The following is a 14,668-nucleotide window of genomic DNA, read 5'->3' as shown; positions in this document are numbered from 1 at the left end:
AATAGAGAGTGACCAACTGCACAGTGACATCAGGGTGAAGTCCATGCTGTATACAGCAGTTCATATTGTCAAACTGTGTTGAGCACCAAGGGCAGACTTAATTTGTTTAATGGGTTTGGATTATGTTTTGTATTTCTCAAAAACTCCATTGTCTGTAATGTATAAAAAGTTACATTTATAAATCTAGTATTTAAGTGTAATAATCTAATGGGATGAATTTTAATATTCTAAATCATGATATACTGTAATTTTCATTTTTGACCTTGATTTTATGCCTCAAATTCTAGATTTTGAAAACACTACTACTCGTTCCAGTTGGAGCCTATCTCACCGATGAATCAGTATGTGATATCATAAAATGTTGCTTCCAGATGTGCTTTGACATGAGTTTAAGTGGTAAGTTTAAATGTGTGTTGGGATAAATTTGTGTTCTAACTAATATTTAATTATCAATTTGTCTTGTTTGTTTGAGACACAATTCATAATATTTAACTTGATTTCAAATTTAGTCATAATGTGGTAAAATAACTGAAAATATCCACTGATATCTTGGTAAAGGAAGCAAAATAATACCAAACCTGACAAATAGGTAATCTGAGTAGATTTAAAGTAACAGAAGGGGGGTCACATTTTGTTAATGTGCAATGAAACTGCACAGTTTCAAACTAACTGAATATCAAAGATATTACCATTTCACAATATTTCGAAGAATTTATTGACATTGAGTAGGAATAACATAATGTTACATTTTAAAGTGATTTAATGGGTAATTTTAAATTTCAACAACATTTATTTATATAGCACATTTTCATACAAATGATGATGTAACTGAAAGTCCTTTACAGGATGAAGAAAGAGAACAAAGACAAAATATATTAAAATTGGGCAATATTCATTAACAAGGAGAACAGGACAAAAAAAAAAACTCCAGACAGCTGGAGAAAAAAAAAATCTGCAGGGGTTTCAAGGCCACGAGACCACCCAGCCCCCTCTAGGCATTCTACCTAACATAAATGACCTCAATCAGTCCTCATGGTATTCAGGGTTCACATTGAAGAAGATGATGATGGTAATGTGGTCTTCTGGCATTTAATCCATCAATGTAGGGACATCACGGTGCTTTGATCGGGTGGTGGTGAAGATCGCCATCACAGACAACCGGAAAAAACTGCAGAGAAAGTATGGGTTAGTACGGATTTTGGAGCCACCATGAATGATAATTAAATGCATATATTTAGTATCAGGATTAAGCTAAAATGAGGCTATGAGAAAGCCATGTTAAAATGTGTTTTTAGTAGTATTTTAAAGTGATCCACTGTATTAGCCTGGCAAATTTCTTTTGGTAAGCTATTCCAGATTTTAGGTGCATAACAGCAGAAGGCTGCCTCACCACTTCTCAAGTTTAGCTCTTGGAATAATAAGCAGACACTCATTTGAAGATCTAAGGTTACGATTTGGAGTGTAAGGTGAAAGACATTGTAAAATATAGGATGGAGCGAGATTATTTAAGTCTTTGTAAACCATAAGCAGTATTTTAAAGTCAATTCTAAATGACACAGGGAACCAATGTAATGAAATCAAAACTGGAGAAATGTGTTCAGATTTTCTTTCCCTAGTTAAGATTCTAACAGTTGCATTCTGCACTAGTTGCAACTGATTGTCTTTTTTGGGTAGTCCTGAGAGGAGTGCATTACAGTAATCTAGGCGACTGAAAACAAAAGCGTGAACTAATTTCTCAGCATCTTGTTATAAAAGGTCTAACTTTTTTGCTTTATTTCTTAAGCGAAAAAATGCTGTCCTAGTAATCTGATTAATAAGTGATTTTAAAATTCAGGTCAGAATCAATATTTACCCTTAAATTCTTTACCTCCGTCTAGAATTTCAATCCGAATGGGTGAAGTTTTTGTTCTAATACCCTCATTACGTCCATTTTTGCCAATCACTAAAGTTTTTCTCCTTATTGAGTAAATTACTTCTCATCCACTCAAACACAAGACATTTTGTCAGTGAATCGGGAGAGTCGGGGGTCATCAGGCTCTATTGATAAATACAGTTGTGTGTCTTCAGGATAGCTGTGGTAGCTCACGTCATGCCCCGAGGTAAGCTGACCTAACGGAAGCATGTAAATAGAAAAGAGTAGCAGTCTTTGAAGTATAATTACCTCAACTAACAGAATTTTCTACCTGCCAGCTGGGACTCAAACCAATTTAAGACACTCTCAGAGAGGCCCACCTATTGACTAAGGCGATTTCTAAGAATATTGTTATCAGTGGTATCAAATGCGGCACTCCGATCTAAGAGGATGAGAACAGATAAACGGCCTCTGTTTGCATTTACCCGCAAGTCATTTACTACTTTAACAAGTGCATTTTCTGTATTGTGATTTTTCTAAAACCCAACTGAAACTTATCAAGAATAGCATGTTTATTGATGTGGTTATTTAGTTGTATGACTGCCTTCACTAGGATTTTACTTAAGGCAGGTTGAAAATAGGACTAAAATTTTCAAAAACCGTGGAATTGAGATGATTTTTCTTGAGCAGTGGGTTAACTACAGCACTGTAAGACAGTCTGGAAAGACCCCCATATCTAATGACGAGTTTACTATGTCAAGAATAACTATCAATTAGCACCTCGGATACTTTGAAAAAACTTGTTGGTATTGGGTCAAGGACACAGGTGGAAGGTCTCAGTTGAGAAATTATTTTATATAAATCAGGTAAATGTATCCTGATGAAATAATTTAATTTGTTTAAAATGGAGTACTGGGATTTAGCAGGATCAGTATTGGGGAGATGTACTATATTTCTAATATCGTTAAGTGCAATTTCAATTGGAAACTGTTAACAGTATACCATACCATAAAACTGATGTAAATATTTTATATAGAGTAGGCCTGCCTTGATATATGCTCATGAGAATTCCATGAGAATAATTTTTCTATTGTTTCATTCTGACAATTTTTGGGGGCATTAGATCATTGTCAGAAAGTTTTAAGTTTTTATGATTTACATGTAATAATCAATGTGTTTTATTATTTTTAATCAGAGATGGGGGACTCGAGTCACATGACTTGACTCGAGTCAGACTCGAGTCACAATTTTCAGGACTTGAGACTTGCTTCATTGAAGTAAGAAAATTACTTGACTTGACTTTGACTTGAGAGTAAGTGACTTGAGACTTGACTTAAAGTGGAAGACTCGACAATGACTTGAACTTTTAAATATAATTCGTTTAATAAAATAAAATAATTTAATAAAATAATTATGACTCAGCTGCACCATAATTGGCCTGCCTTAACGCTGCACAACTCTTTAACGTTACCAAGAAGAAGAAGAACGCTGCACAACTCAAACCGCGCCAAACATGGCAGACAATAGTCGAGCTCCTCATATAGTCACGTTTGGCTATAAGGACTTTGAACTAGACCGTACTAACAAAAAAAGATTTGCCAGATGCAGAGAATGCAACGCAAGAGTATCAGACACGACAACCACAACATAAAATTTCATCCGGCACTTCAAAAACCACAAGGAAAGCTAAGAAAGTCGAATTCTTTATAGTCAATTTAATAAAATGATTACTAATTAATTTAATTAATCTTTTCTGTTTGTCATAATTTGGCCTTGGTTGCATGTTTTTTTTATCAGAAATGTGATGATCATCTCATAAATAAAACGCTATAACGTTACCAGTGGCGTAGCCACATTTTAATGTTGAATGCAACTTGAAATGAAAGGGCTTCTCGATATTACATGTAAACTATAATGTCTATATTAAATGTGCACATTTTCAAGCGTTTGTATGGACTGACTGCATGTGGTTAGTTGAATGGCAGCTTGTGTAACATTATACTGCATGAAAATCTAAGATGAAAGCGTCGGTGCAATCACTTCTCCTTCAATAACTTGTTCAAAACTTTTTGGTCATACAGACAAGAATAATTTCATCGTTCGAATCGGTTACGTTAAGTGTCTAATTTTTTTGTGTACACTCTCACAATAACAACAAAATGTTGTGTGCTGTATAACAATGAAACCAGTTCAAATAGAAAACAAATATATCAGATTATATATTATGTATGAAATGTGTATATTGTGCCTCCACCGCAGAGATGACGATTAAGCTTCATAACTTCATTACTGGGCTATATTAACATACATTATATTTATATTCTGCTGAAATGAAAAAGATCCGTTCATTTTAATCAACGAGATTCATCACTAACGTTAAATTAAAAAGAGTGGATAAATCCCCTACTGTGCCTTATAATGGACAGCATAAGTATTAAAGCATCTATACTAATAAAAGGCAAAGCCCTCACTCACTCACTCACTCACTGACTCATCACTAATTCTCCAACTTCCCGTGTAGGTAGAAGGCTGAAATTTGGCAGGCTCATTCCTTACAGCTTACTTACAAAAGTTGGGCAGGTTTCATTTCGAAATTCTACGCCTAATGGTCATAACTGGAAGGTATTTTTCTCCATTAACTGTAATGGAGTTGAGCTGGAAAGACGTGGGGGCGGAGTTTCGTGTGACATCATCACGCCTCCCACGTAATCACGTGAACTGACTGTCAACGCAGTACGTAGAAAACCAGGAAGACCTCCAAAAAGCGCTTAAGAAAACATGCATTATATAATTGAGAAGGCAGCGAAACAATAAGAAGCGAGCGAGTGACATATACTACCATATTCATGAGTGCTGCTACCTCGGAAAGAAAGCAAGGTGTAAACCTAAACTTTAAATTAAGTTCATAGACAGGCTACCGCTGGCGTTTCACATGCCCACAGGTAATGCGGGATACAAGTTTAATGAGAGGATGCAGGATATAAACGAGAGTTTTGATCACTTTGTAACTAAGTTAAAATTGTAGGTGAAGGGGTGTGCTTATGCAAATTCGAGACTGTGTTTGTGGGGGATTGACAGTTAAGGCGGGTGGGGAGTCACGTCATCATCTGCCCTCCCATTTACCTCATTTCGTCTGAGCTGAGCTCTGCGCTAACGCCGTCTTCGAAGCAACTTCATCACACTGCCACCAAATACTCACAGAAAAATCCACAAGTTAATACACCCTGTCTCTAGAGTTTCTCCACACTGAATCCTCCAGGCACTACTTACAAAAGGTTACATTGACAATCGTGTTACGTTATTTTAAAATCTTTCCTTTTCTTAGCACAAGCACAGCTGAGAAGCTTTATGCATGTGCTCCATAACGCGTTAAAAAATCATGCATTTAATCACACTTTGCATTACACGCAAAGGGAGCTTTTGTCAATGCATGATTTCCTGGTACACTGATTACATTGATCAGCGCATCCCGATTCATTTTACCCTCGCACCACCTTAGTTTGAGAAGAAGTATGAAAAAATATGAGGTTAACACAGAAAAACAGATCACCAATTCAAGCTTTATGAATAATCGATTAAGCCATCAATAATTGTTTTGGTAAAGCCATCCTCCTTCCATTTTATAATTTTTCCGCCACTAGCCATGATTAAATGAGCGGTAAAAAGTAAGAGCGCGAGGTGACTTATTTAGGCAGGAATATATATGACAGCAACACTCATGACAATGTCAATCATGTTACGTTATTATTAAAATGTTTCCTTTTCATTACTTCTTTAACACACTACTTCTCCGCTGTAGGGTATTTTGCTATATATATAATATATGAATTACCTCCAAAGAGCGCTGAGACTTTTGATATCATGAACGTGTGTACAAAAGGGGTCTCCTGCCCAGCAAAAGTCGAGCAGCCAGCACGCGTGCATAGCTGTGCCGGCCTTTGAGATGCTGACTGCGCTTCTGCCTTAAGTCAAAGTGAGCACTTTTAATTTTTTCTTCCTCCCCCTGCGCTATAGCCCAGACAAGTGCAAACACGGGACCCCTTTTCTACACCACGGCAAAATAATATTAAGGCGATTCACACTTTCTTTTGCACGTATACGATTATGAGGTCCTCATCTCGGATTATGAAGACACGCACACGAGTGGAGGACTGACAGTGCCATCACAGCCGATTAATGGCGGGGCGTCTCACCAGTCTACACAAGACCCACCGCGACTGTCCCCAAAAGGCGATCATAACGTCAGCAAACACATCTCTCTATACTATATAAAAGAAAAAGGCAACTTTCCTTTCTTTACACCCTTTTATCCCAAACCAAAGCCTTTCTCTCTTAACACTGCAGAGGACACAAAAATAATTTTCTTTAATTGCCGGTAAGGCACATTACCAGAGGCACAAATTTGAACGTTCACATAGAAAATGTAATTTCTATACCACAGCCGTCGTGTAGCGCCTTTCAAAAGGGATCTACTACCGAGAGATGATCCATATACATTTTAGCTGCTGTTAGTTACTTACCTGTTGTGTTACACAGTCTTTAAAATGTAGTTTACCCGCAACCACTCCAGTAGTGCTCAATGTACCTGTACTTCTTAAAACTTTAATGTTTTACTGTTTAATAACTTATATACTATATTTTATTTTTTTTCTGTTGCACTCATTGACCAAAGCTATACACACACATATAGACACATACAAACATACACACAAGTATATGTATGTGTATATATATGTATGCGTGTGTGTTTGTGTATATATATATATATATGACAGCAGCAATCCAAGCTGTGAGAAAACAGTAAAAAGGAGGTGTGTCAGATGTCATGGTACATTTTCTGATGCAGCTAGACGAAAATAACTTTGTGACGCTGCCACCAAATACACAAAACAATTACTTTGACAATCATGTTACATTATTTTTAAAATATTTCCTTTTCTTTTTCATAACTTCTTTAACACATGACATCGCTGAAGCTGGTATTTTGCTATATATATATATATATATATATATATATATCACAGCGACACTCATAACAGTGACAAAACAATTATATTGACAATCATGTTACGTTATTTTCAAAATGTTTCCTTTTCTTTCTCTTTCCTTCTTTAACACACTACTTCTCTGCTGCCAAGCGCGGTTATTTTGAGATGGGCCATGTAGGTTTGGATTTTTTTTCTCCCTAAATAATAAAAACCGTAATTTAAAAACTGCATTTTGTGTTTACTTGTGTTATATTTGACTAATGGTTAAATGGTACATGGAAAAGAATAAGAAATCAGGAAGGGGGCCAATAGTTTTTCACACCACTGTATGTGTGTGTGTGTGTATATATATATATATATATATATATATATATATATATATATATATATATATATATATATATAATAATATATATATATATATATATATATATATAGAGAGAGATATGAGAACAACACTCATATCAATGACAAAACAATTACATTAACAATCATGTTACGTTATTTTTTAAATTTTTCCTTTTCTTTTTGTACCTTCTTTAACACACTACTTCTCCGCTGCCAAGCGCGGGTATTCTGCTAGTCATATATAAAACATTTCCTCGATCATTAAGAAATTGTTTTTTTGAGGAAAACATTTCAGGATTTCTCTCTATATAATGGATATGTATGGCGAAGTTTGAATTTCCAAAATGCAGTTTAAATGCAGCTTCAGAAGACTCTAAACGATTCCAGCCGAGGAGGAAGAGTCTTATCTAGCGAAACAATCGGTTATTTTCTAAACAAATGGACAATTTATATACTTTTTAACCTCAAACGCTGGTCTTGTGCTGTCTCTGCGCAGTCTGTGTGATTCGGGTAAATACAGTCTTAGATTGCAGCAAAGTGCAGACACAGTGTTTACACAGTTAACATGTATAGAAGCTCAAATGCCCTTTACAAAAAAAGGTAAAAACAGCATTGCAGGATGTTTTTGACATTAAAGATATAAAAGAGATTGTTGTTTTTTTGACATCTATTAATTGTATTTACCCGAATCACACAGACTGCACAGAGAGGAGACAAGACCAGCATTTGAGGCTAAAAAGTATATAAATTGTCAGTTTGTTTGGAAAATAACCAATCATTTCGGGCTTTCTGAAGCTGCATTTAAACTGCATTTTGGAAGTTCAAACTTCGGGGCGCCATACATATCCATTATATATAGACAGAAATCCTGAAATGTTTTCCTCAAAAAAAAAAACAACAATTTCTTTGACTGAGGAAAGAAAGACATGAACATATTGGATGACAAGGGGGTGAGTACATTATCTGTACATTGTTGTTGTCAAAGTAAACTAATCCTTTCAGATTTAATTGCATTTTACATTTTAGACTGGATTTCTTAGTTTTAAACATTTTGTGTAAGCAACACAATTTTATTTTCAGATATTAATGTAGCACAGATATGCATATAATTTAAATATAGCAATGCAAATAAGATACATAATATATGTATATAAGTTCATCTTTTCTGTAAAAATTTTTCTGTGCAAAAATAAACGTATCGAAAATTTAACCTCTGTTTGTTTTAGTACTGCAACTTGACTTGACTTGGCTTGAAACTTATCAGGACTCGACTTGACTTGCTTAGGGTGAACCCTTGACTTGACTTGACTTGCTTGATTTGTCTTAACTGTGACTTGAGACTTGACTCAAGACTTGATGGTTAACACTTGAAACTTGCTTGGACTTGATCATATGCGACTTGTCCCCATCTCTGTTTTTAATGTTAAGCAAGGAAATGCCAAAAGAAAAATTGTATTAATAGGAGTTGGCCTACCAGGAATCACTAGAGTAGAAAGTCTTGAAGCTGTTTTGGAGGCATGCAATATTATTCTTCCATAAGAAACTTCATAAACATGCTATTCAAGGTGGCATTAAAAAATGGCAAATCCTCCAGAAGAGACTTACAATAGCACCACCACCAACACAACAGTCCATAACTATTAAATGAGATAATGTACAAACCACTGAAAATTGGAAATGTGTGCAACATTTCTTTAAACTTCCCTCTCCAGTTCAGACCAGTATGTGTCACTGCACACATCTCACTTTTAAATTCTTGGAGAGAGTACCTCTGACAATTCCAAATCTGGTGACTTCTTAGCAGTTGTCTCTCTTAATTGTACCGTATATTGGTTATTTTAGGTCCCTGGCTGAAAACCAGGTCATTGTAATGCAAACCCAGCAACACTGGATTAGAATTTAAGGTAAAATTTTTGGTAATTTTGCAACTTGCCCCTAAATTCAGTTACTGAAGATACAAATTGCCAGTTGAAAACAAAATATGTACTATAGTTTTATTATTAAATATATCTATGTATGCCTATGGTCTTTTTTTTTTCTTTCTTTCTGCAGCATTATTGAGGAAATCTTGTGAGCAAACATTGGTAGATGTGGTACGACATCTTTTCTTAAGGTAGGATAAACCTGTTTCAGTTTAGATGGGGCTCAGCACTATGGGCTAAAATTGATATTGCAATAATTTCAAACAGTATACAATATTAGATAATCCATGTCCTAAAAAAAGATCAGCACTGTATAGACATGTATATGTGTGTTCTGTTTTCTCTCAATAACGATATTAAATTATTATTAGCAAAGAAAATGTATTTGTAACAATTTCCTGAATAGCTGAATCACTATTATTTATTTATTTATTTATTAAATCATTTTTACATACAAGAGAAACCAAAAAGTATTACATACAATGCGTTGCCTGCTTTGCTGGTATCTTTGTAAGTCAATAAAAATTCTCTCTCTCTCTCTCTCTGTGTGACTTTTTTTATATAAGGAAAGAAAAACCCTTTAATTTATTGCCATGCAAATCACAGATCATAATACATGCGTATATTGTACATATTTTTTAAGGTTTACATCAATTCTACTCTCACTTTCAGTCCTAACAATCAAGTAACATTTCCCTATTAAAATTTTGCATTATGAAATCACATAGATTTTTATTTCATTAATAGATATTTTATTATCCCATTACTAACAAATGGTTGTATATATGGTTGTATATTTGACTTCCTCCAATCTTATTCAGAGCTCACCAGAAAATTTTAAAATGTCAATGCAATATGAATGCGCTACACATTGAATATCCATTATTTTCATTGTATTAGAGGTAGGTCCCCTGGAATGTGGTGAATTGATAGTCTTCAAGGGTAGAGATTCATGTTAGTGAGTCGTACAAAGCACAGAGGGCTGTACTATCTGATCCCCTTATTACCTGTTTTCTAATTATAAAGAAATTTAGTTATTCAGTCTGACTTTTTTACCAGCATATGTGGTCTAAAATAATGAAATAGAAAATGTAAACTACACCAGATGATGGGTAAAATACAATATCTTCACAGTGCTTTTGACAGCTCAAGTTAAAACGGTTTTGAAAAAATAAGTAATTTTGAAACAGAATTACAAAACAAATGTATTTTGAAACAGAATTGCAAAACAATTAACAGAACCTATAGTAAAATGATTTGCATTTATTTCTAAATGCACGCGGACATCAAAGCATGAAGAAACACTGTCCCCTACTCCCCAAATGCCAACACATTCCATGTTTGAATATGTGAATGAACACTTGCTAGATATGTGATATATAACTAAAGATAAGCATGATAAACTTTATGCAGACATTAGCTAATATTTTAGTACTTTTTTTAACTCTATATATACTTACAGTTTGATCATTGACGCAGAAACTTGGGGGAAACTCTACAAATTAGAAACAGCAGTTTGTCACATTGCCATTTTTAAGAGTGGCAAGACGCAAAGTACCTTAAGTACTAAATGACAGAATAAAACTCTACATGGAACGAGAGAACAACACTAACTTTAAATCATTCTGGGCAGACCTTCTCACAGGCATGCTGAAGACCAATTCACTTTCTGCAGGACAAAGTGTGCATTGTCTATTCTGCTGTGCTTTTCTGGTACTTCAGGCCTGTTAAAATAGATTTAACAGGAATGCAGGCATCCAGCTGCACAAAATCCCCACTTGCATTCCAAACTGTGACTGAACTCCAGTTTGTACCAGGATCTGCCTGGACTCCTCCTGATAACAAAGGTGTAAATAAGAGGTGATCCAGCATCTATCCAGAGGCTCCTTTGCAGATCCCTTGAGGTGCAAAAAGGACTCGAGCAAGGACAAACATTATAATTCAAGTGATGACAACCAAGATGGACAGAAGAACCCACTAATTGGAAGATACTGATTTATGTAACTGGAATTGACTTTAATTCAATCAGGTGAAGGGTCCTTCCTTTAAAAGCACATGCACCCATCACTCAAGTTGGAAGAAGAATCTTTGTCTCTGGGATATTTACTGGGTAATCGCTGAACTCTATCGGGATTCTCCTGGGGTAGGGGCTACTTTCCAAAATGACTAAAAACATCTAAATCCTAATGTCTGAACCGAAAAGCTATGAGCCTCTTGTTTACAAAGCTGAATTCAACAAACTCTTATCTTTGTGAACCAGAAGCTGAGACTCTTCAAGCCAAAGCTGTGTGCCAATAGTCTGACGATGCTGACAAACCAGGACTTCAAGAAGAGAACTTCTTAACTCTTGGGCCAAAATGAATAATGCCTATTTCCACTATGAAGTGAGTGGCAAAAGTCAGTAGAAGGCAAGCTGAGGAAGCAGTAGCACAGCAACGACAAGGGTCATGCATTAAAGAGAATGAGTGCACTGCAACATATATAAAGAATCTTCCACTTGAACTCGGAGCAACACCAAAGCAACAACTCCACACATCATTAGACATCATCTATAAAGACTTGGTATTGTAAGAACTATTTGTCTGTGATAAGATAAAGTAGAACTATAAAAACCAGTGAACAGTCAGCCTACATGTCCAGTCTTGTATGTCAACATATTTATGCATTTCTCATATTTATATAATCCTTTATCAATAAATTGTATTCTTTTTCTTAAAACAAGTGTGCAAGCTCATTTAAAGCTAATGCTGGTAGTGGAGAATGGCTGGGAATTACAAAATACCCCTTGTTTGAAATGAATCAAGATCATATAAAAGCTGGAAAAATGAATTTGAAATTTGGAAACAAGTGACTGACTTGGAAAAGAAGCCACCTCCTGTCGTGGGAGACTTGCTTATGGACAGAGCAAGAGATCTAGTGCTAGAAATGCTGGCAGAAGACTTCATCATGAGTACTGCTATGGATAACCATGAGGGCTAAGGGTTATGCTGGGCAAATTATTCTGGCCAAAAATTATATTTGAGCTGTGAGGTAGCAGTACTAACCACTATGCCTCAATCAATAAAACACCGATGGAACGATAACCACAAATGAAATATAACAAATGTCCAGAAACTAGTAGTATGTAAATTACATGTACATCATTGGGCTCAGTGTTCTAGTCTCTGTGTACACAAACTGTCGTATGGGACTGGCTCATTCCATTATTTGAACTTGGTTTTCAGCGCACAGCTAGAAGGTCTCTTATGTTTCTGATCTCCGACATTTTCCATAAAGAAAATTCAAACACTTTGTTAAAAGTAATAAATCTTTCCTTATTTCCCAGAATTGAGTGCTTTCTGTCTCTGAGAGGAAATGTTACTTTTGTGGCTTGTTTTGGATGTGGCTACAGACACATGGTTAATTAAATATGCAAATTAACCATATGGCACTGGCTGTATATCTGCTAGAGGTATAAGTATCCACCATAAGTCTTGTAATGTCTGATCATACTTGCTTCCGTGATCCATAGTTGTTGTCTATCTTGTATCTACCGTAATGCATCACAAGCATTCCAGACAAAACTGATTGTGCTGCAGAGACACATTTTTCCTTATTTTACCCCTCTGCTCCAAAGTTTAAAATTACAAATCTAACAATTCAGTTGTGTTTAAGTTTCACTTAGCAGACTGTCAAAGGTATCTGCATACATTTCAAACTGTGTAGATCATGAATAAAAAGTGTAATTTCTACATGGTGTGACCTAAATGTATGTCAATATTTGCAATATAAACTTTACTCACATCTGAATTTTAATGTGTAAACTGTGGAGCAGAGTGGTAAATCAAAGTGAAAAATGTCTTTGTCCCAGGGCACTATACAGTATGTATGTAACAGCTATGATAAACAGAGATAGTTACAGATTTATATATGTATGTATTATGTATATACAGTACTAGCAAAATACCCACGCTTCGCAGCGGAGAAGTAGTGTGTTAAAGAAGTAATGAAAAAGAAAAGGTAACATTTTGAAAATAACGTAACATGATTGTCAATGTAATTGTTTTGTCACTGTTATGAGTGTCGCTGTGATATATATATATATATATAGCAAAATACCCGCGCTTCACAGCGATGTCATGTGTTAAAGAAGTTATGAAAAGAAAAGGAAACATTTTAAAAATAATGTAACATGATTGTCAAAGTAATTGTTTTGTGTATTTGGCGGCAGCGTCACAAAGTTGTTTTCGGCAGCTGCATCAGAAAATGTACCACCACGCCTGACACGCCTCCTTTTACTGTTTTCTCACAGCTTGGATTGCTGCTGTCATATATATACACACACACACACATATATATATATACACATACATACATACATATATATAGACATATATATATATAGACATATATATATATATAGAGATATATATATACATATCTTCATATCTACATATCTATATACATATCTACATATACACACACATATATATATATATATATATATATATATATATATATATATATATATATATATATACATACATACCTATCTACATCATATATTCACACACATACATACTACACACACACAAATTATATATATGTGTGTGTGTGTGTGTGTGTGTATATATATACATACATATACTTGTGTGTATGTTTGTATGTGTCTATATGTGTGTGTATAGGTTTGGTCACTGAGTGCAAGGGAAAAATAATAAATTATAGTCTATAAGTTATTAAACAGTAAAACATTAACGTTTTAAGAAGTACAGGTACATTGAAATTACATTTTCTATGTGAACGCTCAAATTTGTGCCTCGCCTACGCCTCGATTGTGAATCGCCTTAATATTATTTTGCCGTGGTGTAGAAAAGGGGTCCCGTGTTTGCACTTGTCTGGGCTATAGCGCAGGGGGAGGATGAAAAAAATTAAAAGTGCTCACTTTGACTTAAGGCAGAAGCGCAGTCAGCGTCTCAAAGGCCGGCACAGCTATGCACGCGCTGGCTGCTCGACTTTTGCTGGGCAGGAGACCCCAGTTTGCAGACACGTTCATGATATCAAAAGTCTCAGCTCTTTGGAGGTCATTCATATATATATATATATATATATATAGCAAAATCCCGCTACCGCAGCGGAGAAGTAGTGTGTTAAAGAAGTAATGAAAAAGAAAAGGAAACATTTTAATAATAACGTAACATGATTGACATTGTCATGAGTGTTGCTGTCATATATATGCCTGCCTAAATAAGTCACCCTCGCTTTGCTCTTACTTTTTACCGTTCATTTAATCATGGCTAGTGGGAAAAATTATAAAATGGAAGGAGGATGGCTTTACCAAAACAATTATTGATGGCGAATCGATTATTCATAAAGCTTGAATTGGTGATCTGTTTTTCTGTGTTAACCTCATATTTTTCATACTTCTTCTCAAACTAAGGTGGTGCGAGGGTAAAATGAATCGGGATGTGCTGATCAATGTAATCGTGTACCAGGAAATCATGCATTGACAAAAGCTCCCCTTTGCTTGTAATGCAAAGTGTGATTAATGCATTATTTTTTAACGCGTTATGGAGCAC

The 14,668-nt window shown here is 35.2% G+C and overlaps 1 protein-coding gene across 1 annotated transcript in view; it reads left to right on the top strand.

Moving 5' to 3' along the window:
• The window catches only part of LOC120525736 (Golgi-specific brefeldin A-resistance guanine nucleotide exchange factor 1-like), a 235,662-nt gene that overhangs the window by 43,402 nt on the left and 177,592 nt on the right, over window positions 1-14,668 (top strand). The window contains exons 6-7 of the mRNA XM_039748336.1: window positions 288-396; window positions 9,241-9,301. Coding sequence (XP_039604270.1) covers window positions 288-396; window positions 9,241-9,301 — 170 coding nt within the window. The remainder of the gene's footprint in view (window positions 1-287; window positions 397-9,240; window positions 9,302-14,668) is intronic.

This window comes from Polypterus senegalus, chromosome 1 (assembly GCF_016835505.1).
Source record: "Polypterus senegalus isolate Bchr_013 chromosome 1, ASM1683550v1, whole genome shotgun sequence".
In the NCBI taxonomy this organism is placed as follows: domain Eukaryota; kingdom Metazoa; phylum Chordata; class Cladistia; order Polypteriformes; family Polypteridae; genus Polypterus; species Polypterus senegalus.
This window is presented reverse-complemented; position numbering and strand designations above follow the sequence as displayed.